The sequence below is a fragment of the Simochromis diagramma genome, unplaced genomic scaffold (genome assembly GCF_900408965.1).
Source record: "Simochromis diagramma unplaced genomic scaffold, fSimDia1.1 OVJJ01000571.1, whole genome shotgun sequence".
Taxonomy (NCBI): Eukaryota; Metazoa; Chordata; class Actinopteri; order Cichliformes; family Cichlidae; genus Simochromis; species Simochromis diagramma.
Window position 1 is genome coordinate 1,178,530 of NW_024386885.1, and position 27,724 is coordinate 1,206,253.

At 38.5% G+C, this 27,724-nt stretch overlaps 1 protein-coding gene across 2 annotated transcripts; it reads left to right on the forward strand.

Annotated features, from left to right (window-relative positions):
* On the forward strand, positions 1 to 24,587 carry LOC120734572 (integrin alpha-L-like). 2 transcript variants are annotated; one of them, XM_040033427.1, is made up of 31 exons: positions 2 to 232; positions 4,428 to 4,554; positions 5,465 to 5,547; positions 5,634 to 5,719; positions 5,806 to 5,920; positions 6,040 to 6,170; positions 6,284 to 6,426; positions 6,514 to 6,664; positions 6,836 to 6,971; positions 7,063 to 7,136; positions 8,022 to 8,139; positions 8,331 to 8,473; positions 9,374 to 9,520; positions 9,607 to 9,804; positions 14,627 to 14,757; positions 15,185 to 15,339; positions 15,427 to 15,593; positions 15,691 to 15,807; positions 16,212 to 16,282; positions 16,365 to 16,506; positions 19,502 to 19,597; positions 19,764 to 19,843; positions 19,922 to 20,002; positions 20,113 to 20,188; positions 21,201 to 21,308; positions 21,386 to 21,427; positions 21,892 to 22,017; positions 22,107 to 22,214; positions 22,294 to 22,335; positions 22,448 to 22,558; positions 22,682 to 24,587. In XM_040033427.1, exons 1-31 carry the CDS (start codon positions 184 to 186, stop codon positions 22,970 to 22,972), a joined length of 3,645 nt encoding a protein of 1,214 aa, XP_039889361.1. In that variant the 5' UTR covers positions 2 to 183; the 3' UTR covers positions 22,973 to 24,587. The 2 variants fall into 2 exon arrangements, with proteins under 2 accessions (XP_039889362.1, XP_039889361.1); XM_040033428.1 differs by lacking the exon at positions 22,682 to 24,587 and having other exon boundaries at positions 1 to 232; positions 22,294 to 22,334; positions 22,446 to 22,530.
* Positions 24,588 to 27,724: the final 3,137 nt, after the last annotated feature.

Here is a 27,724-nt window from a genome sequence, read left to right on the forward strand (position 1 = left end):
GAAAAGTGAAGGATTTAAGGAATTGCCGAAAAAAGAGGAAGCAGGAAGCGAAGATAAACATTTTGTTGAGCGCAATGTCGTGAGAAATTTGTCTCTACCACCTGTTACGGAAACGCCCTTCACAGGAAGTATTGCACAGCCACATACTTGAAGAAACTTCAGCAGCAGTGTTAGACCTGAAAGATGCACTGGCGACAGCACATCTATTTCCTCACCTTCGTGGTGATTGTTGGTAAGTTTCAAAATGATTGAATTTATTGTCATTTCTGAGATAGAGTTCATCTGCGGACAGGCGTGGCTGCTTTGTATATTTTCATTATATTATTTTTAGAAGTCTAAATTTCTTATTTTGATGAAAGAAAAATGTTCTGGTGTTGAAAAAAACTGAAACTAATCAGGAAATCCTCACAGGAAGAGTGTTTAGAACAGGAGCATGCTAGACACACTTTGAATTATTTATGCAGCTTCATGTGGATTTACAACTTAACAATAAAGATTTAATTGAGTTTCCGGTTTCACTGGTTGAGTTATGTTTGCTTCAGTTGTGTTGAGCTGTAGAAAAGCTCATCCAAACCATCCGCCCAACCAGAGGGCTGAATACAGTAGATTCAGTGCATGAGGGCTGCACGTGTTTTAATGTTACATTGACGGACTGTTCAAAGACCCTTCAGCTGCATTATGTTCGCCGTTTTACTGCTGTTTGGTGCTGAGCAGATCCAGGTGTGTACAGCTGTTCAAGGTTCTGTGTCTTTAAAGCCAAAACAAGGAGCTGAAAGGTGCAAAGAGATGTATATATTTTTCAAATGAGTCATCACAGTTTGAGAATTTGATTAATTCCTCTTTCATTTTTTATATTATTGTTTTTTTTTTTTAATTTCACTTCAGTTTTGCTAGTTTCCAGATGTGTTTCCTCATTTCATTTTAGTTAGTATGGTTTAAAAATGTTTAGTTTGACCCTGCGACAGATCTGGGTGTAGCTGAGACAGGCGTCAGCACGGCAACCTGTAAACCTGAAATGCTTTCTCATGCTTTTTGTTTTGAGACATTTAATAGGAATAAATAGGAAATAAATACGAAAGAAAACCAAGTGAAAATTAGCCAAAAATGTAGTGAATTAATATGATTTTATTTACCCGTAATAATACAGTGACATGAAATCACAAAATTAAAGCGATGGAGCAAAAAATAAAATAAATTAATTAAAAAAAAGCAGCACTGTGTAGGCCAGGGGTGGGCAATCTCAGTCCACGAGGGCCGGTGTCCCTGCAGGTTTTAGATGGCTAAATTAGCTCCTCAACATGTCCTGAAGTTCTCCAGAGGCCTGGTAACGAACTAATCATGTGATTCAGGTGTGTTGACCCAAGGTGAGACCTAAAACCTGCAGGGACACCGGCCCTCGTGGACTGAGATCGCCCACCCCTGCTGTAGGCCCTACCTCGCAAAGTGCACGGACTCACACCCAGTTTAACCCCCCTCCCCCATCAGTTTTCTGACACTGTTATCTTTGACACGTTTGAAAACTTACCAAAACAAAACTAGATACATTTCCTGTGCACTTTTTTTAAATCTTATTTTTTAAGTAGTTACACAATGTTGCTTCAGTTATCTTGTTTTTCTACTTTCTATAATTTCAATATCTATTTCAGCTCAACATTTGGTTTTATTTACTATACTAACCTTTCTGCATCTTTTTGTTCATGTAAATAATTTTCATGCTTCGTGGTTAATTAATTTGCTACTCATCTACAGAAATGAAAAAATAGACAAAAGAAAAGAAAACTTGTGACTAGGATTGGGAATTGATAAGAAATTTGTGATCTGGATTCCATTATCAATATGATATGACTCATTGATTGTCCCTGGGTTGTCATTGGCTCAGTTTTGAGAGTTGCTAAGCAGCAATAAAGAAGTTACAGTCATGCATCCATGCTGTGGTTCAAATGTTTGTGCGTGTTTGTGAGGTAGTTCCTGTCTTTGTTGTGATCAGTGTTGGGCTTATTACTCATAAAATGAATTATTACACAGAATACTTTTTTTTTTCAAAGTAATGCAACATGTTACTTAATTACTCCCAGGAAAAAGTAATTTGCTATACTACTCGTTACATTACGTTCATGTTACTCTGTAAAATACCTGAAACACTGTCTCATAATCACTATTTAACAGTATAAACTTGAGGCTACAGCCACACACACCAACACAAAATCCCTAATGACGACACACGGTTCTAAGATCTTTTTTTCTTAGTAGAACAAAACTAACCACAGAAAGAAAACATGAAAACCAGCACAAAAGAATCGCCATGGTGATTCTGCTTTAGAAACAGGAACAGGTAGAAAGGGAGGCTGCGGCCTGACTGCTTGTTACCTGTTGAAGTTCAGGGTCTGGTTGTCTGATCCCAGAGTGAAAGACCCCAGCTTTCACTCTGGGGTCTTGGTTAGCTTAGCTGTTTTTTCTTGTATTTGGAGCAGCATAATACGGTTGGTTCTGTCCTCGACACAGTTTTCCACATTACCGTTTATCTCGTCCAGTTGTGCAATAAAAATAATATAGATGCTAATTTCCACATTCTAGACAGCGTCACTATTTTCTTCCTCTGACAGCTGAAGTGAAATCAGCTGCCGATAAGTGGGACCACAGGCAGGCAGACTAGTCCCATTCCTTCCCGGTAGTCCCATTCCTTGGACAAGTCCAAGAAATGGGACTACTGGGAACCAGTTTTCTGCAAAAGCCTACCCCGACTTGTGACACTGATGTGCTACGCTTCTAATTTTGCCTCAGTTATACAACTATTTTTATCTTGTGTTGCTGAATGTGGTCAAGTTATGAATGGGTTTCCCAGTTGATTGGGCGTATTTTTGCAGCTTGTCAAAGTGCCTATTATTTCTTTTACATTTGCCTCTGCTTGTATTTGCTAAGCAGCACATCCTGTCTTTACTTGCACTGACACACATCTGCACAGTCGAGCACCTGAATGACGGTTTCACTCCAAGATTTGAAATAAGGTTAACAACGGTGGCAGAAAGCTGAATGAGGTTTTTTTCTGCCGTGATCTCAAAGGGGGAAGCCCACGAGGTGTATAAAGTCTTTAATGTTGCCATGGTGAGCTGTGCAAAGTATAAATTGCCTGAAGTGTGTCACTATCATTTCTTACGTCTGCAGACTTCTAATACAATTAAGAAGTGAGCTCATCAGACATCTTAATTTCACCTCTATTTCACCACATCAGTTTCCTGTCAAAGTTCTTGTGGTTTGAGTTGCATTGTGGGTAAATGCCAGGTTTTGACAAGGGAGGAGCTTCTGTGAAATGACAAAGATGGTATCTCTCATCCTCCTTCTGAACTGTGTCTTATAAGTACTAACTCTTCTCCATGCAGTTTCTGTGCTCATTTTGAAACTGGTTCCCAACATTTTTAATTAAAAAAAAAAACCCAACCCTGGTACCAGTGCCAAAAATAGAAGATACTATTTTGTGGATAAGATAAGAAGCAGGAGAAGAAGGGCGACTGCACTTAATTCACCAGTGCTTGGCCGAGATTTTCTCTGCGTGTCAGCTGTGATGTTGACGATGAAGCCTCGAGCAGGGCGTTTTTCAAATTGTTCATGTTTTAAAACTGGATGATACCAGAAAGGGAGAGACTGAGTGGGTGTGACTGTGAAAGTGCAGCAGTGAACTCACCCTCGTTCTTCTTCTTTTGGACTTTTAGAATTGACCACATGTTTTATTCTATATAACCCAAAAGGAACTAATGAGCTTGTAAACCTATTAGGACAGTGTTTACTGTCATCTCACCTGTGGCTGTTATTAAAAAGAATGTGAGCTTCAAGTGGTGTCACCTTGGCTTCATTTTTCCAACCTAGAATTTCTGTCCTTTTATATTTTTATACTTCTCTCTCTGACTGAAACTGTTTAAATGGCCAGCAGGAAGTGACTCCTCTAAACTGCACCCATGAGTCTGCTTCCAACCGCCCTCATCTTCCTTGATACCAACTTTAATACTTTCCTGATGAGTCGTTATTCTTCAATCATTTTGTGAAACTTGTGTTCCCAATTAGGGTCCAGAAACCCATTCAGAAAGTGAAGTACACAATAATACCCATGCATTCACTTCTTTTCCAGCTAGATCCATACTACATGATGTTATCCTGGTATCTCTCCCTCAATTGTCACTAAAGTAAAAAAAACAAAAAAACAAAACCTTAAATGGACAAAACGCTGACTCTCTGATCTCTAACCTACTAATGAACACATGCTGTTGGGTAGTTTTTTGGGGCGTATCCCTACCAACTAAGTGCAACTTCAGGATTTATCTCTGATGTTTAATATATATTATTAAAACTTCAGTTATTTGTATTCTTCTTAAATGCAGATATTTTATATTTTAAAGTTGGTGGAACTTTTGATCATATTTTTCTCCTTTTCTCAGCTTCAACCATCCCTGCCTGTTTGGCTTTTAACATCAAAATGACAGAGCCTAAGAAACACGAGGGCAAACCAGGTGATTTCTATGGATACAAGGTGCTACAGTACAAGTCTGGTGATGGTAACAAAAGGTATGTTTGCTGAAATTAAAATGAATATGTGAGATTATTCCAGTTTAGCATTCGTAAGCCTCTTGTGATGGGTTGTGGTTTTGACTTGAGCTTTGAATACTGCTGTGACTAATCTAACGCGCTGCTTAAAACAGCAAATGCGTCTTTTTCTAGTTAAAACTCTGTTGCTGTATTTCAAACCCAAATGTTCAGAGTAATTAGAGAAATGAAAAGTTTCAATTTCTGGGACATTTCTTTCAGTATTTTATTTACCGTCATTTTAGAAAAGCTAAGCCGCGACATGAAGAGCAGCCGGTTATTTACTACGGCTGTGGTAACGCTGTGGGGCGGTCGTGGTTCAAGAGTTGGGAGTTCGCCTTGTAATCGGAAGGTTGCCGGTTCGAGTTTAACATGTAACGCTGCTAGAAGTGTTCAGAGTGATTCTCTGCTTGCTAACAAAAATCTTTCAGGTGAATTTCAGTCATGCTGATGCACTTTCAAAGTGTGTATTCACTCACCAGAAGCTTCATGCAAGACAAGATTATCGACTAATTATTGCATTTAAAAATCAGCAGCTGCAGAGTTAAATAAAAAAAAAAAAAAAAAATAGGAACACTTGTAGCTGCTTTCATTTTACTGAAAACAGTCAAATTAACCGAAAATGTTTAAGGTGGCTTAAGGAGCACAGTAACACACATAGCATGCCATCAAAATATTAAAGTTGATGGTGTTAACTGAAAATCAAAGCTGGGGTGTCGCACTCATTTAATTCAAGGGACACACAGAACCCAGTTTGATCCAAGTGATCTGGAAAAGTAAATGCACAACAAAGCTACAACATTTTTTTTCTATGTTTCAAAAAATTTGTATACGGTAGATCTGCCAGGACTTTGAACTTTTCCTGTTTAATTAGTGTCATCATTTTCCACAGGATAGTCGTCACTGCACCTCTCAGGCTAAATGGATCTGGAGGAATTTACCAACCTCACCAAAACAAGTGGTTCAACCCTTCTGGTATCAACAGAATATTACACAATTTATAACTTACAACTAAATACATTACTGTAAAAGTTTGTGTATTTTATAATAAAATGCTTCAGTTGCAGAGGACCTGCAGTCAAACACAACAGCAGTCAAACATCTTGGCTTGTCGATCGCTGCTGATTCCTCCGGCTCCAGATTCACTGTGAGTAAATCACTCTCTCTCCTCATCACTGTGAGCAAAACAAATTAATATGCAGAGCTTTATTTAACTTTTATGCTCTGATTTAGGTTTGCAGTCCAAGTTTGGTGCATGAATGCTATGAGAACTCCTATCTGAACAGTATTTGTTATGAGCTCTCGGATCAACTCCAGAAAATCTCCTCTTTCAAACCCGCGTTTCAAAGTAAAGTGTGTTTTGAAAAGGCATTCCTTAATGTTCATATGATGACTAAATAATTTTATTTTTTCATAAATTTTCTGGTATTGGGATACAGACATATTTTTATTTTATTATTTTCCCAGATTGCACCAAAAAGACAGTGGACCTCGTCTTTCTGTTCGATGGATCAGCGAGTATGACTGAAGCTGAATTCAACAAGAATAAAGATTTTATTGTGGAGATAATGGACAGCCTGAAGAACACATCGATCAAGGTCACTGCACTACTGCAACATTTAAGCATTCACAGCTTTTATTTTTTATGATACTGTATATATAAGATATACTGTTTGGTGTCGTATCTAAATAATTTATGTTGGTTTTTCAGTTTGCAGCAGTTCAGTTCTCTTCAACAGTCCACAAAGTGTTTGACTTCAACGACTATGCAGCTGGACGTGCTCTCGATAAACTTATGAAAGACAAACATTTAAAAAGTCTCACCAACACACACAGAGCCCTCGAATTCATTTTGTAAGTTTTATTTAGTGTTAATGTGTTCATGTTTACAGCTTGGTTTATTTTGAGTGTGACAAAATCTGTTTTCTACTTTTGTTTCAGTGATCAAATCTTTGACAACAAAGCTGCAGGCGCCTCTCCTGATGCAACTAAAGTTCTTGTTCTAATCACAGACGGAGATCCCTCTGATACAGACAGAAATGGGATAATTAAAAAATATGATGAGAAAAATATAATTCGTCTTGTTATTGGGGTAATGTCATATATCATGTCTCCTCTTTCTTCTGTTTAGTGGCTCCTTTTGATGTATTTAGTTTTTACTGTTGTGGGTCAGAACAAGTCTAATGTGTAGAACTGATCTTTTTCTTATGCTGATGTCAGACTTGGAACTCCTTCATGTTTTAAAGCTGTGTTCTGGTTTCAGATCAAGGATGCAAAGCTGGATAAATTTAGGGCCATCGCTTCAGAACCAAAAGACAAAAATGCCTTCAAAATTGAGAATTATGATGGACTCACAGGAGTACTGGAGAATTTACAGAAAAAGATCTTTGCTGTGGAAGGTGGCGTCTAATTTCTTTCCCCAATTAAAAAGGATATGTTATCTTCCACATGTGCAGCTGTAACGTGTACTCCCTGATGATCCATATTTAGGTTCCAAAGGGGCTCGAGCAGGAAACCTGACTGATGAAATGTCTCAGAGTGGATTCAGCGCTGTTTTCAACAAGGTGAGCAAAATTTATCTGAGCACCTTAAACTCATCTGAGGATCAGAGTAAAGGCTTAGAAACCACACAACATGAGCTGAAGCTGAATTGTTTAAAGGCTTACAACTTAATTTCTGCTGCTGAATAACTGAAAAAATGAGTCCAGCTGCATCAGGTCAGATGGCACAGTTGATCTTATACATTCTTTTCTAATCATACCTGAGATTTCTGTCCTCTTTCTGTGGTCGCAAATTTTGAAGCCATCCTGATAACCTTCTCCCACCAACGATGTGGAGATCCAACCTCTTTAGATACAATTAAAATCAAGACACTCAAAAAGATGCTCTGGAAAAGAGTAGAATTCTTGGAACAGAGTTTAATACACTGAATCATATGAACAGCAGGAAAAATACATACAGACATTTAGCAAGAAAATAATAAAAATTATTAAATCTTACACAGCAAGTGGCACATAACTACATAGGTTACATGCTTCAGTGTAGGTTCAAAGTGTGTGTGTGTGTGTGTGTGTGTGTGTGTGTGTGTGTGTGTGTGTGTGTGTGTGTGTGTGTGTGTGTGTGTGTGTGTGTGTGTGTGTTTATATCGTATGATATTTTATCGTGATGTGTTCAGGATCTCTGTTACAATGTTACTGTTTTGGTTGTGCTGGATGAAAGATGTTGAGTGTGTATTAGCGAAGGTTAGTTACCAGAGCTGGAGAATGAGTTATTCAGGCGAACTCTCAACAGCATTAACTGCCCTGTTACTGTAAAACCTTAATAAACCATGGTGAAGCAAAATGCCTTGTGCTTAAGACTCTACATGAAAGTTAAAATATGGATGTTCAGTGCACATAGATATCATACAAAAATTCACCACATTTCCACTTGTGCGTTCCTGTTTTTAGGATACACTGATTCTGGGTTCAGTGGGAACAAACAGCTGGCGTGGTTCTCTCCAAGAACGTCGAGGAGAAATGGAAAAACAAATTCAGGATCAAGAAATGGAGATGGACTCCTACATGGGTAAACTTTATTTACACATTATCTGTTGTTTCCTTCTTTAAAATAAGATTTCGTTATTTAGCTCAACACTTGAACAAATGAACTTTGGAAGCTTCCAGTCTAAATAATTTTTAATATCTTCCAAGTACCACAAATACACACATTAGTTTTTCAAATAAAAACATGTTGTGTGTTATATTTGCCTCTTGCAGGATATTCTGTCTCTGTTGGAGAGAGGGATGGGGTTTCTTTGTATTTCACGGGTGCACCCCGGTTTCAGCACACAGGACAGGTCGTACTTTTCATACAAAACAGCAACAACTGGATCACAGCACAAAGAATAACTGGAGACCAGGTCAGTACCTTTTAATTGTTTTTCTTCATATGACTCCGTTTGACTTTGGAAGTAATTCTATGTCTCCATGTCATTGTTGATACCTGATTGTAGTGTTGCCTTGAAATAAATGCAAATATTCTTGATCAAATCTACTGTTATTTCTATTTTAAATCACTTCTATGTGTAGATCAGTGATTCACATTAACAATTATAGAAAGGTGCTCTATATTATAAAGTAAAGACAGTGAAATAACACTGCAGACGATCAGCATGATCAAACACTTGATTGAACTCTAGTAACAGGAACAGACGTCTAGCAGACTGGTTGAGATAAAATAAGACAGAAAATAAGAGCATGGAGATAAACCACAAATGTCAAACATGACAAAACACAAGCTAAAGGAGAGAGAAGACAGAAGTCACCAAGTTGCAGTAATGATGTCGTACAGGGATTGAAAAGATGGGAGTGGAAGAAACATGAAGTGCATCATCAGCTGCACCAGTAGTCTGAGTCTAAAATGATGATAGCGTTCAATGTTTGCAACTTTCCAGACTTGTGCAAAGGCAAATAAACTCTGTGGCTACACAGAGGAAACCAAAGAACTTCCTTACACTGGCACCTTGTTTGATTTAATAAAAACAGTTCAAAAAGAAAACTTGTTCAAAGCACCGTAAAGGATTAAACTTACTTTGCAGGCGTACATGTCGGTTTCTGGAACTGTTTTTAGGGATTCTTGTTTTTGTCATCATAATTATTTTATTTTGTGAAATCATATTTTCTGTGCAGCAATGTTGTGTTCTGTGTACATGAAGCATTTCCCCTGCATTGATCATTTTTAATCAAATTTTTTGATATTATTAAATGATATAAATTTATAACTAAATTAAACTGAACTAATGATATAACTAACTTGTCAGATCGGTTCCTACTTCGGTGCCGAGCTGTGTTCGGTGGATATTAACTCAGACGGTGACACTGATTTCCTGCTGGTGGGAGCGCCAACGTTTTACCAGCTTCAGGAGAAGAAAGAAGGTCAGATCTACATCTACACTCTGACTGATGAGGTGAGCCACCACTTTGTGATATTACAGTGTGACATTCAATGCTTTCATGATCAAACTCAATGAACTAATCTCCTCTTTTCTCATAGCTGCAACTGAAAAGTGAACTGATTGTGATGGGACCATCCATGGGTAGATTTGGCACCACCATATCCAGCCTCGCAGACCTGAATGGAGATGAACTCCGAGACGTTGCTGTCGGAGCTCCGCTTGAGGATGATAACAGAGGTGCTGTGTATATCTACCTTGGAGACAGACATAGAGGGATACGCAGCACTTTCAGCCAGGTGAGAGACGGACATGGAAACCACAGTAACCATAAACAGCAATGGGTTTGGAACAAGTGAAATATTTTTCAGTAATTTTGAATTTACTTTTAAAAACATTTTTCTGTCTCAGTCTTAAACCTACATAAGTTACATTCAGCAACAGCATCGTAGGAACTTATACAACTTATAAAACCTCATGCGTGTATAAATGGACATAGAAGGACATAGCCACTGTGACATCACTATAATTTAAGCTGAGAAAAGTCAAAATATCAAAGTAACATGAGAAACTTTTTAAGTTTCTCAATCTTTGACTTTACTAAATCAACATATTTAGCTGACTTTTCTTGTTCATCCAATAACAATATTCCTCTGAACTTAAAAATAAATGTTAAACTAAAAGAAAGTGAAATTCTTGTTTTTGCTATTAACAACGTTTGACAGCTTATTTCCTGTTTGTCTTTTTTTTTTTTTGGCCACAAGATTGGACAAATGGGAGCATCACTTAAAGAAAGATATCTGCTGTTTACATTTTTTTTTTTAAAAAAAGGGGGAAAACAGAGGACCAGATCAGAAATGTTCTTGCTAACCTGACAGGAATGTTGTAATTAGTAGGGGTGCAACAATACTCATCGATATTGAACCGTTCGTACAGTGCTTTCGGTTCGTACGCATATGTATCGAACAATACCAAATACATTTTTAATTTATTTTATCAACTTTCCTTCTGATGATGCTGTCTGTGTTGAGCGCTCAGTGGATCTGCGCTCGACAGTGCAGCCTAGGCGGAGTAGTCGAACGCAGATTCACTGAGCGCAGGGCAAGCTAGCGAGACAGAAGTTAAGCTCTCCTTGCAACATGGCAAATTGAACCTCCCCCACCCTCATTCAGATCTGGCGTTTGGAACTATTTTGGTTTTCATGTGACATATGACCCTGAAGGTAAGCGCATCATGGACTAAAGTAAAACAGTATGTTGGATGTTCCACGCAATGCTCAATTACATGGGTGGGAGCTAGTGTGTTAGCGCAGTTAGCTCGTTAACGTGTTGGCCGTCCAGCCCCATGCACGGGCGATCTGCGGTAGCTCGTTAATGGAGATTTGCCGTGTTGTGGCGTTAACATCATTTCAACGAGATTTACGCTGACAGCACTAGTGGGAACACAACGAATATGACTGCACATTTACGCTGACATCATCCTAGTGCAAAGACAAGTGGAAGCAGACAAAAACAACAAACACGCATGCTACAAACTTTACCCGAGTCATTTAGACAGCCGTTAGCACATGATTCTCCTTATGGGGACCTGATATGTTTAATATGCTGCTGAGAATATAGCCCAGAAGAAGCGTATAGTATAGCTTTTATTTTGGAAAGAGCCATTTCTCTGTAATAAACTCTCTTTTCCAAAGATGAGTGATTCCTCAATCAGATACAGGGCTCGCAAAATCGCCTGCCCAACATCCAGGGGCTAGCGATTTTTCCAGTCGGGCTACCAAAATCTATCTCTGCCCTGCCCGTCGGCCTATCGTAGGAAGGAAAAATATATGTCAATGCTTTTGCATTCATTCGGAAATGTAGCTGGGTAATTATGTCATTGGCATCGGTGAGCCACTGTCAATATGTGACATATTGAAATCGCGCTTGAATTTGCGCTTGTTTTTTGCTTTCACTTTGCAATCGCGCGAACTGTGTATAGAGAGCGATTGGTGAGTGATGATAATTTGCGCACCAATTCCTTTGACATCGCCTTATCAATCGTTAGCTTACTATGCAAACATGACAAGTGAAATCTCCCGCAGCAAGCTTAAACATGTGAGAGGTTGATCGCGCAGAGAATCGCTGAGCATATATATTGTAGCGGGTCAGGGCTGTTCGGGGTTCTGTTTGTACAGTTATGTTTTGTTTATGTTGCCATAGTGACGGGTGACGCCCTCTCGCTGCGACGGTGTGTCCTTCCGGGGTCAGAGGGCGCCCTGTGTGTTGTTGTTGTTGTTGTTGCTGTGCTGTTGCCACGCTGAGCAGTTAGCTAGCGTGGCAACAGCACTGCCGCGCTAGCTGACAAATCAGTGTTCTTCTGCAGATGTCAATAAACGGCTGTGCTCCCTGGCTAGCTCACGGGAAGCAAGACCAAACGATACCTCCGTCTCCTCCTTGTCTGAGCTCGCCACATTGGTGTCAGAAGTGGGATGATGGTGGCACCCCATGTTCTGACCCGAGTGACTTTTCCCCCGCCGGTCGTGACCGGCCGGTGCGCCAAAAGAAGGCACCTGGACATTTGCAGGACTTTGTGTGGGGTAATGGGGTCGTCGGGGACGACTGACCCCTTAGGTGGGGGCTATGTAGCGGGTCAGGGCTGTTCGGGGTTCTGTTTGTACAGTTATGTTTTGTTTATGTTGCCATAGTGACGGGTGACGCCCTCTCGCTGCGACGGTGTGTCCTTCCGCGGTCAGAGAGCGCTCTGTGTGTTGTTGTTGTTGCTGTGCTGTTGCCGCGCTGAGCAGTTAGCTAGCGACAGTGTTCTTCTGCAGATGTCAATAAACGGCTATGCTCCCTGGCTAGCTCACGGGAAGCAAGACCAAACGACACCTCCGTCTCCTCCTTGTCTGAGCTCGCCACAATATTTTAGTTCTGCTGAGCCAAATAAGACAGGTCAGGGTGAAGAAGTGACAGCCAAAGAAAAGCTTACCACAAAACGGAAAAGTTATGACAAATCAGACTATAAGGCAAAAAGAAAGTGCAGCTTTATGGTTTCATGGACAAAAGAATTTCTGTGGCTGCAATATGATGAGCTAAATAACCAGGGCTGCACATAAGTGGTCCGCAGGTGCGCATTCGCTGTCAAAATAAAAAAAAAAACAGGCACAAGATAAGAAGTTGCATTCATTTCATTGTTTACTAACTAACAACAACAACAACAAACTTTATTTATATAGCACATTTAAAACCAGTGGTGTACAAAAAATGCTTAACATACAAGAGGGGGAGATGAAGTAACAGGGGAGGATCAAGGCTGTGGCAAAGTACCAACATGCTAGCATGTTAGATGGCATTTAAAACACAGAAGCAAAAGAAATCCATATAAAAGCATAAAAGAACAATATGTGTAAAGGATAAAACAGTCAAAAATTTTAAAAATGATTAAAAGTAGTTAAGAATGGACTGAAGATAGAAATAAGCATTAAACTAACTAACAACCAGTCATTAACTGGTAGAAAAGGTGAGGCTAAATAAGTGGGTTTTTAACCGCAGTTTGAAGGATTGAATGGAATCAGACTCGCGGATAGCAATGGGGAGGTTATACAGGTGCAGCCAAGGCAAACGCTTGGTCACCCCTAGTCTTCAGCCAGGGTCTCAGCTGTACCAAGAGTTCCTGGGAAGATGATCTTAGTACTCTAGTAGGGGTGTATAATCTAAGTAGCTCAATGAGGTAGCTTGGAGCTATATTGTTAATAATTCGGAAGGTAAGCAGCAGGATTTTGAATCAATGCAGATCAGCAAGGACAGGGGTGATAGAGACACGCCACCCACTACCAGTAAGGAGACGAGCCGCATTCTGAATTTGCAGTCTATGGAGAAGAGTCGAGTTAAGACCAAAGTGAAGGGAGCTGCAATAATCCAACCTAGATGTCACGAAGGTGTGGATAAGCTTTTCCAGGTCCCTATGCGGGACATAATGTCTGACTTTGCTAATAAGACGCAATTGATAGAAGCAAGATTTGACAACAGCAGACGCTTGTTTGTCAAATTTTAAAGAGCTATCCAAAAACACACCCAGGCCATTAACAGTGTCGGTGAGGAAACTATCAAAGGAACCGAAGGCATCACGGAGTTGGCCACGGGGAATACTACTGTCAAACACGAGAGATAAGCGAGCCAATCTTTGACTTTGCGCAAGCACTCACGAAAACCGTGCAAAGACATAGCAGGATCATCAGTTAATTCGAAATAGATCTGTATGTCGTCAGCATAACAATTATGTGCAATGTTGTACTTCACAAAGATGCCTAAGGGGAGCATATACAGTGAGAAGAGCAGGGGGCCGAGGACAGATCCTTGAGGCACGCCGCACGAGAGAGGTGCAGCAGAGGAGAGATAAGGGCCAAAATTGATCGAGAAAGAGCTATTAGAAAGATATGACTTAAACCAATCTGGGGCGGCACCTCTAATGCCAACTGTGTGTTCAAGGCTCGCTAATAGGATGTTATGATCTACCATATCAAAGGCCGAGGATGGATCCAGTAGGACCAGGACTGAAGAGCGTCCAGAGTCAGCAATCAGAAGGAGATCATTGAGCAAGGCTGTTTCAGGAAAGAGAATGAGGCAGCTCAGTCTCTTTCCTTTGACAAGAGTTTCTACCAATCCTACTATTAATGATACTAACTAATCATGTGAACATATTCCAGCTGATAAAATCCTGAAAATACAAGCCAAGGGCTTCAATTAACCTTCACATGAAACATCAGAATAGGAAACAAACAACTTGAGCTCATAGATTTTGACTTTGGAATGATTGCTGATATTTGTGAAACTGTTGATCTCCGGAATTTAAAAAAACAAAACAAGCAAAACACAAAAACAGCCAACTGTCTGTGAGTGGAAAAGGCTTAGATAAAGGGCATCGAGGCGACTGTTGTTGTGATTTGGTGCTGTATAAATACAATTAAATTAGAATAGAGAGGATGGAGGAGAATGGGCAAAATGTCATGTGAAATCTACATCACAAAGAGTAGCATTTCTTATAAGACTTTTGTTACATTTTAATGTAAATACACTGTTTTTCTCTGCCATACAAATATGTGTGAAAACACTTTTTCAGTATTGAAATCTCTTATTTCAGAGAATCACAGGAGACAAAATAACACCTGGGATAAGATTCTTTGGACAGGCCATCGATGGGGGCGTCGGCATCAAAGAGGACGGCCTCCCAGATATTGTGATCGGATCACAGGGCGCTGCTGTTGTCTTAAGGTAGGGTTAGTGTGCTTAATGTTAGGGTTACAGCTCCCTTTGCACAACTCTTGTGCTTTGAGTTTTAATTTGGGGGAAAAGCACAAAGTTTAAGTTGTTGTTGTTGCCGCAAATTGCTCCATAATTCGTAGATGCAGTTTTTTGCAAATTGGTGAATTTCTGCCCATCATTACCTGTGAGAAACTCGACCACTTTCTCATTTTAAACATTTGATATTTTTTATGTTCTGTTGTGAATAAAATATGGATTTATGGATGCATTCTGTTGTTACATTTTATAAAGTGTCCCAAATTTTTCAGATTTGGTTTTGTATATAAAATAAAGAACTAATGTTGCTATACTGTATTATGTCCTGATATATAAAACCTTAGTATTGAAAGAGGGCATCATTACTACTTTCTTATTACTGTTCTTAAATGTCTTTCAGCTCCAAGCCCGTCTTTAATGTGATGGCTCACCTATCTTTCCACCCTAAGGAGATAAGCACAGAGAAACTTGACTGTCAGGGTGCAGAAGGAAATTTACTTATGGTTACCTTAACAGCCTGTTTTGAAATGGTAGAAGCAACAAAGAGAAAACAAGGTAGGAGCCTCATTCAGTAAACCATTTAACAGCTGCTGACTGCACCCTGTGAATGCATTATTGTAATCCTGCTCTGCGGGTTTACAGGGGATGTGAGCTCTGGACTGAACATCACATACATGCTCGCCGTGGACCCAATGAGACAAAAACATCGAGGTTTCTTCACTCAAACTGATACGAAAACCAGGAGTCTTACCTCCACCTATGAGCTGAAAGATGAAATGACTTGCTTAAACTTCTCCATCTACATGCACGTATGAAGCTGAATTCATAATATTTACACATATTCTCAATCTGATCAAAAGCAAACCTCGTGTTTATTGCTCCTCTCTTGTTGCTTTTGCTTTACAGAAATGTGTGATCGACACATTGTCACCGATCAGCATCAAATTAAACTTTTCTCAAGCTGACAGTGAGACTGCTGACATCACCCTGAACATGGACAGCAAAAAGCAGTCTGCTGTTGAGGTACGTTCTACATACAACATCAATATTCACAATATTGACAAAGCTGCATCTACACATCCACTATTTTGAGTGTTAAATGAACACTTTGACAGTGTTGTCAGTAGCCTAGTCAGGTTTAAAGATTAACAACGACTAACACTGAGCATTTTCAAACACTGGAAAATAACCTAAAATGTTAGGGATATTCCAGTGTTAGAAAATCAGTAATGCTTAGTGTTAGGCTCCTGTTAAAATATAACACTGTCAGTGTTCATTTAATACTGGAAAGAGTGAACCTATATAGAAACTCTCTAGTGTCAATTTAACACTGTACAATGTTTACCACATTCACCACCTCAGTTTAGTGTGTTAGGAAGGAAATCTTTTTTCTGGCATCAATTAAACACAAGTTTTATTTTTCGCAGGTTCCTTTTGAGAAACAATGTAGAAAAAATGACACTTGTATCGCTGAACTGGATGTCAAATTCAAATTCGAGTATGTATATCTACAAACACGACTCAGATATAATACGATTAACGTCATATGTTTAATATTAGGTGTTGTTTGTCTCTCTCAGGACTCCGACATTATTGGTGACAGAAAATAACTACTTCAATGTGACTATACATTTGAAAAATGATGGTGATGACTCGTACAACACCAGCCTTATAATGTTCTATCCTCCAGGCCTCTCCTTCTCTAGGATGACTCTTATAAAGGTAACTATAAAGATACATTACAATACAATACAGTTTTATTTAAATAGCACATTTAAAAACCCAAAGGCACACCAAAGAGCTTCACAATGATACAAAGAATCAACATAAATCAATTAACAAAGTACAGATTAGGCACTAGCACTAGCACAGACAGAAAGGAGGCACTAATAGACCAGAAGAGTTAAGTAAAATGTCAATTCAGAAGGAAGGTCAGTTCATGGATACAAAATCTGAACTAAAAAGTTAAAAAAAAACAGCAGTGAAATTATAAGTTTATTGAAAGGGCATTAACTGGTCGGGAAAGTCAGGTTAAATAAGTAAGCTTTCAATCTTGATTTGAAGGACTGGATAGAGTCTGGGTCTGTAGAGTCTACAATTAAACACATTCACTTACCGAAAATCATCTGCTGTGGTAAATGGGTGCAAGGCTTTGACCACAAACTTAGTCACTGCTCGGTGACATTCGTCTATCCTGGCCTGAAAGGAGACGCTACCGGTAGACTGCAGCGAGAGCTGCCAGCATCTGAGCCAGACTCTGTCTCTCTCATCATGGTCACCTAAATGCACAGTAATGGCAGGTTTGTAATAAGGCAGATCGCGCTAACATAATATGCACTGTTAGTTGATTATTTACCTGCTGCATTAACGGGAGAGGACGTGCAAACGTTACCGCTGCTGCTGGGCTGAGATTCACGAGTCGAGCGGAATTAAAAACACGACATTCATTTAAGGTCATCACGTGTTTTGTGAGCAAATGCTTTTGCATATTCGTAGTGTTTCCTCCCTTAAATGAAATATCTACTTTGCAAGTATTGCAAGTTGCCCTGTTGTCATCCGTTCTCGTAAAGTATGACCAAACTTTTGAGCGTTTAAGCCGCTTAGGCGCCGTATTTCCTGCCAGGTAAATGACGTTCCGCAACGTGGTGACGTCATTCGGGGCGACTGGAATCGATAAGGGAATCGTTTGCAAAAATGGCAAACAATTCCAAGGAATTGAAACAGTGGGAACCGGTTCTCATCAAGAACCGGTTTTCGATACCCATCCCTATTGGAGACCACAGTAAAGAGAATTGCAACAGTCTAACCCGGAGGTCACAAAAGCATGGATACGTTTTTCGAGGTTCCTGTGTGGTATATAATGCTTAGCTTTAGAAATCTAGCGAAATTGAAAGAAGCCAGATTTAAATACAGATAGAGGAGATATCCAAATAGACACCCGGGAGAGAGTGAGAGTTAGCAAGAGGCAACAAGCTGGTCTCGAGGAATATGGCTATTGAACACCATAATTTCATTTTTTTTTCTCATTTGAAATGAGGGAATTATCCGACAGCCAATCTTTGACCTCTCTCAGGCAAGCCAACAAGGAGTGCAGTGACAAGGACAGATCATCAGTCAGTTGACAATAAATTTGAATGTTGTTAGTGTAGCAATGATGAGAACTACTGTATTTTTCAGAAACACAGTATTTCTGAAATGCCACTTTTCAGAAAAACCTATGGTCACGAGCTGTGGGTAGTGAGTGATAGAACGAGATTGAGGATACAAGCGGTGGAAATGAATATTAAACTGTAAAATTATGTCTCAAAATGGATTACCACTCATCGCATACAAGACCTTGCATATGATGAAGAGGAGTTTAAATTCTACATTTAACAGAGAGCCGTATGGGAGAAATATGCTCTGTCTTTCTAGTCCTTTCAGTAATCTCACTGCAGTATTTTTGGATTAACTGAAGGCTTTTCACAAAGCTTATAGGACAACCTGGTTATACACAATAGAGTTTACAGGTTGCAGGGAACACGACTTTATGTGCATTTCTGTGCTGGGTTGCACAAAATCTGATAAGTTGCCTTAACTTCCTTCCTGTGGTTGTCCAGTAATGCATTTCCTCTTCTTTCTGCTTATGTCTTAAAATCCTAAAACTCACAATCTTAACCAATGTTTTTGCTGCGAAAAGGGAAATTAAATGAAAGGTTACTCATATCTGTTGGGTCTAATTACAAATGAATGAAAACCATAAGAATAAAATAATACTTTGGTGGAAAACTGCTTTTTTTTTTTAAAATGAAAAAAGCAGATAACCTTACTGGAGCCACTCAATGCATACATCTATACAAACCCATTTTAAGAGGATCAGTTGTTCCCTTCATTGATGGTGCATGTTCAGCTCAGTGAAGTGATCACTGAGCTGATCCTCGTATAGTGACCACTGTGTAATAAAATGCAGGAGAAACTAAATGCATGCAATCTATTTTCATTTGCACATCAAAACAGAGCTCAGCATCAACAAGGTTATGAGCAGACGGTTTTTGGAGACATGTTGGCAAGTTTACTGTGTTTTACTGATGAATACATTATTTTTGTCATCACGGACTTCTAGAACATTTTGAGATTGGCAGTATTTGATATCGCTTACGGACATGAACAGATTGCGACAGGTTGAATATAATGTCTTTTTTATAAGTATTTTTTAAGCATATTATACTCATTTAGTTCTTAGAAATGCAAAGTCAGTCCACCGTGAAGCATAGCACGATATTTCTTCTCACCTGCTCTTGTCAGGTTAAAGTGATGTTCAGTTGCATCCTTCCCCCGTCTGTGAATTTAGGACAACATCAAAGCAAGTGTTTCAAAATTTTAAGATTTTAGTTCATTACGGCACAGTGTTTTACACATGCTGCTCTTCAGATCATTAACAAGCTGCTCCGGTGTGTGTATGTATATATATATGTGTGTGTGTGTATATGTGTATGTGTATATATATATATATATATATGTGTATGTATATATGTATATATGTGTATATATATATATATATATATATATATATATATATATATATATATATATATATATATATATATATATATATATATATATATATATATATATATATATATATATATATATATCTCAAAGGAAATGTCACAGTAGGTGTAAAAACTTTTATTTTAGAGTCTCAGCTCATACCAACCATTTTCTTTTCTTAAAACAGTCATCAAGACTAACAACGCACAACTGCCGGGATCAAGAAGAACGCAACAAAACCATATGTGGTGTGAGCCAGCCTGTGTATCGCAGTAGATCCTACGTGAGTCATAAAACATCCAGATACCATCCTAATAGACAGAAGTGAAGTTTCACAAATGACCAAGTCTCTGAAACTTCAGTCTTAGCTTCCAGCTTCTCCTCCTTACATGTTTTCTCTTCATCTGTGAATCAGGCCTAACATCTTTTTCATTTCTTCCCACAAAAAGGCAATGTTTCAATCTTCCTTCCATGTCATGCATAATTATGAGTGGAATGACAGGATGTCCATGATAATTGAAGCAAAAAGGTACAACAATCTACTGCATAAACATTTCTCTAAAATATTTACTTTGATATTTACAAGAAATATCTTTTTCACGCTCAGTGATAATCAAGACTCGAACAGGACCAGCACCGTCACCGAAAGCATCCCGGTGCAATTTGAAATTAAAATGATTTTAACAGTGTAAGTATCACTATTCACATAAAATATTATGTGTATCCTTATGTTTAATCTATTTCTACAAGTCAGTAGTTGTATGATTGTTCAGTGGCATGCTGCGATCATCTTTTCAGGAACCAAGACAGCACTACCTATCTGAACTTCACCTCAGATGAGACTGCACCTAAAGAAATGAACATTACATACAGGGTAAGACAGCGGTCCACAACCTTTTTTGCGCCGCGGACCGGTTTAATGTCCAACAATATTTTCACGGACCGGTCTTTAAGGTGTCGCGGATAAATACAACAAAATAGACTGACACGACCAAGACAAAAACTCGGTATTTCGTGAATATAATAATAATCGTTAACTCTGTGTAATTGTGTAGCTTTAGCGTCCTCCTCTCTGCCCCGTAATGCTCTCTGGTCGCCATGGTAACGCGTAAATATTTCTTTCAAAATAAGATCTTACTTTTCCCGTGTTGTAGTTGTGTGTCGACACACAACTACAACACGGGGAAAGACCCAGGGAAACGGAGTTAACGATAAAAACACTGAAAACCATACATTTCACACCCGAGCTTCAACTCTCGGGGCCCTGTACCAAATGACTCATGGACCGGTACCAGTTCGTGGCCCGGGGTCGGGCACCGCTGGGGTAAGACACATGACGACTCTGTAACAAGAAACTATCCAACTCAACTGGTGATCAATGATCTCATTGAATACTTTAATTGTCAAGATGCAGTTTTAAAACCATATTGATCTTCATTTAGTCAGGGTGACACAAAATCAGATGTTAGCCTATCAATAATTTGTTTCCAGAGTTCAGGCCCGTTCTTCCATAGACTGGTTCTATAGAGCCAGAAGTATTTTCATAACCCTGTGTATCGCCCCCTGGAGGCCATTCAAAATAATGCAGGTTTAAGGAACTTGGCTTCACTTTTCAGACCCAGAACCTACGTCCACCTTTTATACTGTCTGTGGTTTAGACCAAGCCTCAAGTGGCCATTAGAGGAGTTGATGGCTTTCCCGTATTGATTTCAGTTTTCAGCTGATCAATCAAAATTATCGATCATGTTCTTGCTAAACTAAACTAACTGGTTGTAACTGACTGATACGAGGCTGTTATCAGTATTTTCATCTGATTCTCATCAGAAAACTGAATATTTCCACATGTATTTATTTAAAATGACCATTTTGTCTATGACAATTTACAGATAGATAACACTGGTTTTAAGGAGTTTCCTGCAACCATCACCCTGGAATTCCCAACTCAACTGGAGCATAGCTTTGAAATGAAAAGCTATCAAATCTTTGTCAAGGAGGTAATTTTGTGTCTGAACACTGCTGCTCCATATGAAAATATCGAACCTTAAAGCTTACCATACTTTTTCTCTTTAAGAACAAAACACAGTGCACAGCCACTACTAACCACAAATTTAAGGTAAGTACAAGAGATTTAATAAAATATTGAGGTCTATTAATACCTTAAAAGGAAGCTGTTGTGCTAATGCTTTTATTTATTCGTGCTTGGACTCTATTAGACTAACTTTACATGACGCACAGTTCAAAGTAATCCTTATCTTATAAATGACTTTGCAACAACCTCTCAATTCATCCTCCATTTAAAACAAGAAGCTTTATCTAATTTTCTTTCCCTTAACCCAACTTTCTGCCCCTCAAAAACAGAAGGTTTGAACAGCTGGTTCTTCTGTATTGACAATATTCGATAAACCAACTATCAGGGACATCAAACTGAGTGTTTAGAGAATACTTCCAACTGTACTGATGTAATTTAAAACATCATATTAGTATCCACAATTACTGCAGTATATTTATGACAGATGAAGAAGTAATGAAAAGAATAATACGTCTCATTTAAAACATTTTCTTGGGGTTGCGTTACAGAACTGCTTACCAAAAAATAAGTGCGTGGCCATCGTCTGCAACTCTTTCAATTTGAAGAACTATGCATCTGCTGAGTTTACACTATCGGGAAAAGTCCACTTTAAAGAAGCCGCACAACAGGCAGCCGTATGTACTAAATACACACAGAATACACATTACACATATATAAAAATAACAAATTAATTAATATTAATTAATCTGCTCTTACTTTACAGAATGTTGCTTTTCTGAAAAAATACACTGGAGACAGCAGAAAGATTAACTTTGTAAGTTCTGTACATGTTGGCTATGACGACGCTCGGTATGTGCTGAACGATCCAGAGGTATGTTTGATTTTGACCACAGCATATTTCTGTCATTGCTTTTCCAGTAAACCTAATTTATTATATCTATTACCCACAGAATAAAGACCATTTGACACCATTCAAATTTCCAACAAAAAAGGTACCTTCAGTCTTTACATGAATAATTATTATAATTATTCAAACTATTTACTAGAGTGATGTTAAAAATGGTAAGGCACTACTTTGAAATCTTGTGTTTTCTCTGCCAACAGACTGAAGTTCGGGTTGATTTCTTTATCCTCCCAAATAAAATGCTGATCATTTTAACTGGAGCCGGTTTGGGACTCTTACTTCTGATCATAATCACAATCATCCTGTTTAAGGTGAGAGTTTATACTCAGCCTGAAGTCTGTTATCTTTATATCAAGTTGTCTGAATCTCCATAACTGCATTGAGATCACCAAATTGCTGTTTGGTCTAATGATTCTCTTTGTGTCTGTCACAAGCTCGGTTGCTTCAAGAGGAAAAAGTTTGGAGAAGATGATCTTGAGGATGACACTGTTGTAATACCAATCCCTGCTTCAACAGTAGGGACTGATAAGAAAGCTGAGAAATCTTCCAATGATAATCAAACGCAGGAAAAATCACCTCTCATCTCCTCTGCCCCCGATGATGAACAGATCAAGCAGTCAGGCACTGATGACAAATCTGATCAACCTTCTGAGGAAAATAAGGCTCATGATGACGGTGCTGCTGAGGAGAAGAAGGATGAAGCTACTGTTACCATTAATGCATAAAGTCAAGGAGGATTTGGAATATATGGAACATTTGTTAGTCTTAGTGACAGGTTAGCATAGTTCAGACTGGACACAAGTAGAAAACGTGATTTAGGGGTATGATCTGGGTCTGTGTCCCAGATGACCCCCCCCCATATTTTTTAATTCTCTTATTATTCTTCATGAGTTGCAACACATAAACCACAGTGTAAAACAGTTCAAATTTTGATTTGCCTGGCTACAGAAGAATTTCGCACTTTGCCTTAACTCTGTGGCATTTATGGATTATGTTCACGTATGGTTTAATCTTTGGATGAGAGAGCTTTAACCTGCATTTCACAGTGATTTCTGTTAGGGTTCCTGAGCTCATACACTGATGCCAGAATCATGCCATGCAGCATATAGGTTTATGAGATTTACAAATCAGTGCATTCTATTTCTACTTTTTACAGTACTCTTACTGTTTCTGAATTAGGTTTTTACATCTCATGCAATAATTGTGGGTTCAGCTACATCAGTGAAAAATCAATGACACCAGACATGAAGCTGAATAAGCATCAGATGGATTGGCTTTCTACAAATGTTCAGTGGTCACAGCACAGGAAGACATCAGCGAGTTTGTAGACACCTCCATGAAGGAGGCTGTTCATGCCAGACACAAGAGGCAAGCACTTCTGTTTAATATTCTGTTGAGATGTGACTAAAGAGTCATACCTGTAGCAATCCATAGTTCATGCAGAAACCCAAGGTTTAATAATTATTGTTCATGTGACTGTTTAACACAACTTATTTAACACGCTTAATAATTCCTTCTCTGCTAATGTCAATAGCCTACCATGTATTCCCCATTAATGCACATTATTTACATTTTGATACACTGTAATATTTTTAATAGTTACCACCTATATGAAAAGGCTCTGCTGCCTTCTGCACAGGTATTTATTCAAAAAGCACTTCACCTTGTATTATATCTGACTGTGTTTAATATGTTGATTTTTGTAGAGTAATTAAAATTTTGAATAATTGATTCTGATCTCACTAAATGAGTTAATGTGAGTGAGAAGATCTTTAGTTCGTTACAGACATGAAAGTTAGGTAGACAAAAGTGTTGATAATAAAAAGTTTGCAGCTGGATTGACAATAAACGTCATAAATTATGGCGAGTTTAAATCTGAGATTACATCAGATATTTAGAAATTGTGGATGATGTTGGCAAAGTAAGAAACCAATTTTAAATGTAGAAAATGTAAATGAAATGTAGATATTAAAGGGTGGAAAACAACATGTTCCTTTAATTTCCCTAATATTTTTAGTCTACTGTTGTTTGCATATTTATACTTTTAGTTTGCTTTTCCGTGTTTTAAATGTCTTGCTTTTTGTACACTGTTAATTTCCATTGGAATATATCCTAAGATCTGTATCCATGTGAACATGAATTATGACTGTTTTTTTTCTTCTTTTTAAAAAAAATTCTGTATCTTAGTAAAAGTGAAATAATGTTTGTAAGATAAACAGATGCACAAACCACCTTTGTATCTGCAAATGAATAAAGACAATTTCCCATGTCATACATGCGCTGACATGTGAACTGGAGGTGTTATCTCGGGTGTAAGACTGACTAAATCCTTAAACCACATGATTTTGGTAAAATATCTGGATATTTTCGGATACAGATATAGAAAACTCAAACTGTTTCCTTCTCTCGCTCTGTCCCCTGGTATTCTTCTGAACTTGGCCAACTCATGATATGGTCAATTGTTTTTTCTCCTACTCAGCTGTCTTCCTCTCTACCAGTTTTGAACTTCCTAAAATAATTCAGCTGTCATCGTGTAAACTTGACCCACTAATCTTGTTGAACTTTCCCTCCCCTCTCTTGGCTCGTTGATAGTTAATATCGCACACTCCTCTCTTATCTCTGGTTCTGTTCTATCCTCTCTTAAAACTGCAATAATAACTCCAGTTTTGAAAAAGAATGGTTCAGACCGTACCGATTTAAATAATTTCAGGCTAATTTCAAATTTGCCCTTCCGAGCCAAAACTCTCGAAAAAATAGTGGCTGTGCAGGTTCATATACACCTCACTGGAAATAACTTGTATGAAGTTTCTTGTTGTTTTTTTATACTTGTTTACTTGTAATACTTGTTTTTTATTTGCCTTTTGGATTCACCAATGCCCTTGCTCTTTTCCAGGCATTAGTTAATGATGTCTTTTTTTTAACATATTTGTATTTCTCAGCTTATATATATGGACACAGCAAGGTCTTTGGAAAAAAAATGAGAATGTCATCTGTCCATATCTATGTGAAGGTCAAGAAATGGGAGTTTCACACACTGCTGTCAGATCTCCATCAAACAGGGAACTTGAGGATGAGACATATGAAGCAGACAAATTGGGCTACTGACTGTTTATTCTGCATTGATCTGAGGATAGAAAACAGAATATATTAGTGCAGTCACTAATTTCATCCCTTTTGTGTGCTTAATTTTCCATTAATGCGGCGTAATGATATCGAAGCTGAGTCGTTTTTTTTTAAAATAAACATACATTTTAATACGAATAAGCAGAATTCATAAATAAGGGAAATGGTTTTCCCTTATTTATGAAGGGAAAACACAGACAAACAGTCTGCGTGGACTTATTAATAGAAAAAGAAGAACTGCGTTTATCAGAATGTAGTATTGAAACTGTAAAATGATGACTGAGCCTTTTATTGGCTTTTTCTAATGTGCCTGAATTCTTACACGAGGCAGAGCAAAATATTTTAGCCTGGATAGCTGTTGACCTGATTAAGTGATGTTACACTAAATCAGATTATTTAATGAAAAAGTGTAAGGTCTTAAAGAAGATTTATTTATTGGGAGTGAATCTCATCTATACTTTTATTACTTTTTTCGTTGGGCAAACTAATTCAAATGAAAATGTGAGTGTATGGTGCTGAAGAGAGACTCTAATAATCTGAATAAACACTGTCATCTTAAAGGCCTTTAACCCTCTCAAGGCAGGCGTTGCCGATTTGCAGCAGTTAAAAACTAACAACCTGATTACCCCACATACATATTTTATAGTTTTTTTTTTTACTCAGATGTACCACTGCAGGACTTGGTTGTGCATTAGCAACAAAAAGTTTAATTTGATCCTGAGAGGGTTAAACAGAAAGAGCAAAACCTTGCAGATGCATTTTCCCTTTTGAGCAAGTTGCCCTGCAACAACAGGAGAAACTTACCAGTAGATCTTTTTTGTCCACTTTTTTACATTCAAAATCTTTTCACTAGAGAAAATAACAGAAACAGTTCTGCATGTTCCACTGAATTCAAGCCCACTATTATTTCAAGCCACTAAAATGTGCTGAACATTTATAAAACTGATTCAAAGTCTGGATTTTTTAAAAATTACTGGCCAAAACCTCCACAGATGAACCTGCACTGATGTTCAGAACTACTACATAACTGTGATATACGTACCACACTTTCTGTGTCTCAATGTAGTAACTGTCACAGTGACTGAAAAAACTTTTACTCTAGAGTCTCCGCTCATACCAGCTTTTTCTTTTTTCTTAAAACAGTCTTTGAGAGCGACACCTCGCATCTGCAATGATCTGGAAGTAGTATTCAACACAACCGTGTGTGGTTTGAGCCTTCCTGTTTATGGCAGCAGATCCTCTGTGAGTCATACTGCAAGCAGATGCCCTCCTAACAGACAAAATCAAGTTTCACAAACGCAAAACTGAAACTTTCGTTTTAGCAACCGGCGTCTGCTGTGTAGAAATTCTCATCTATGAATCAGGTACAACGTCTTTGTCATTTCTTCGCACAAAAACACGACGATTGAATGTTCTTTCCACGTCTCTGTAACAACTGCTGCAAACAGGTACTACTGTCCAACATAATACAAAGGCAAACATTTTCTCTAAAATATTTACTTTGATTTTTAAAGCAATACCTTTTTCATCCTCAATGACTCAAGACTCCCACAGGACCAGCATCCTGACCATTGCACTTGTCATTAACTTTGCCATTCTGCTATTATGTGGTGGGTAGGTACTATAAAGCAAAAAAGGCTGAAAAAAAAATCCTACAACACATGGAAGATGTCATACGGCTGTGTGGCAGGCAGGATGTAGGACCCAAACGCAAGACACTCAGACATAGGAAAAACACTCAAAGAGGCTGCTTTATTGCAGTGCAGAAAACTCCATAAAAACAAACACACAAAAAACAAACCTAAACTACAAACTGGAAACTGATAATAAACACTAGGAAACCTGGAACGAGAGACTAGAGACGCGGATCACAGGGAGCACGGAGGGAACCACACACAGCATGACGAGGGTACGACGTGACAGAGCAAGGAAAACACAGGTCTTAAACACACTGAGGGACACCGAGTGAATGAGACACAGGAGAAGAGCAGAGCTGGGAGTAATCAAACATGATGAGACATGGGTAAAGCAAAAGTAGAAACACTGACATAAGACAAGGGACCGTCAAAGTAAAACAGGAAGTATAACACAGAGACGGGGACTTAATGATAATACAAAATCAAAACACTGGGTCACTGACCCAGGACCGTGACAGAAGGGTTTTAATATGATGTTTATGTGATCCACTAAAGTGAAACTTTTGTAAGAGGGGTCTGGAGGTGACTTTTATTACCTTTGGACAGGTAACAGAAACTGGAACAGACCAATCTCATTTTTAGCTCTACAACTCCAGGAAAAAGATGCCACATAAGAGATGACCTTTATGTCTTTCTGCTACTTACCGCTAAAAGACG

What these genes read in the sequence shown, in the direction of transcription:
- LOC120734572 (XM_040033427.1), top strand. Translation starts at nt 184, where the DNA reads ATGCACTGGCGACAGCACATCTATTTCCTCACCTTCGTGGTGATTGTT. An exon ending in GATGTCAAATTCAAATTCGA is followed by an intron (nt 16,283 to 16,364) that starts GTATGTATATCT and finishes TGTCTCTCTCAG; the next exon opens with GACTCCGACATTATTGGTGA. An exon ending in CTAGGATGACTCTTATAAAG is followed by an intron (nt 16,507 to 19,501) that starts GTAACTATAAAG and finishes TTCTTAAAACAG; the next exon opens with TCATCAAGACTAACAACGCA.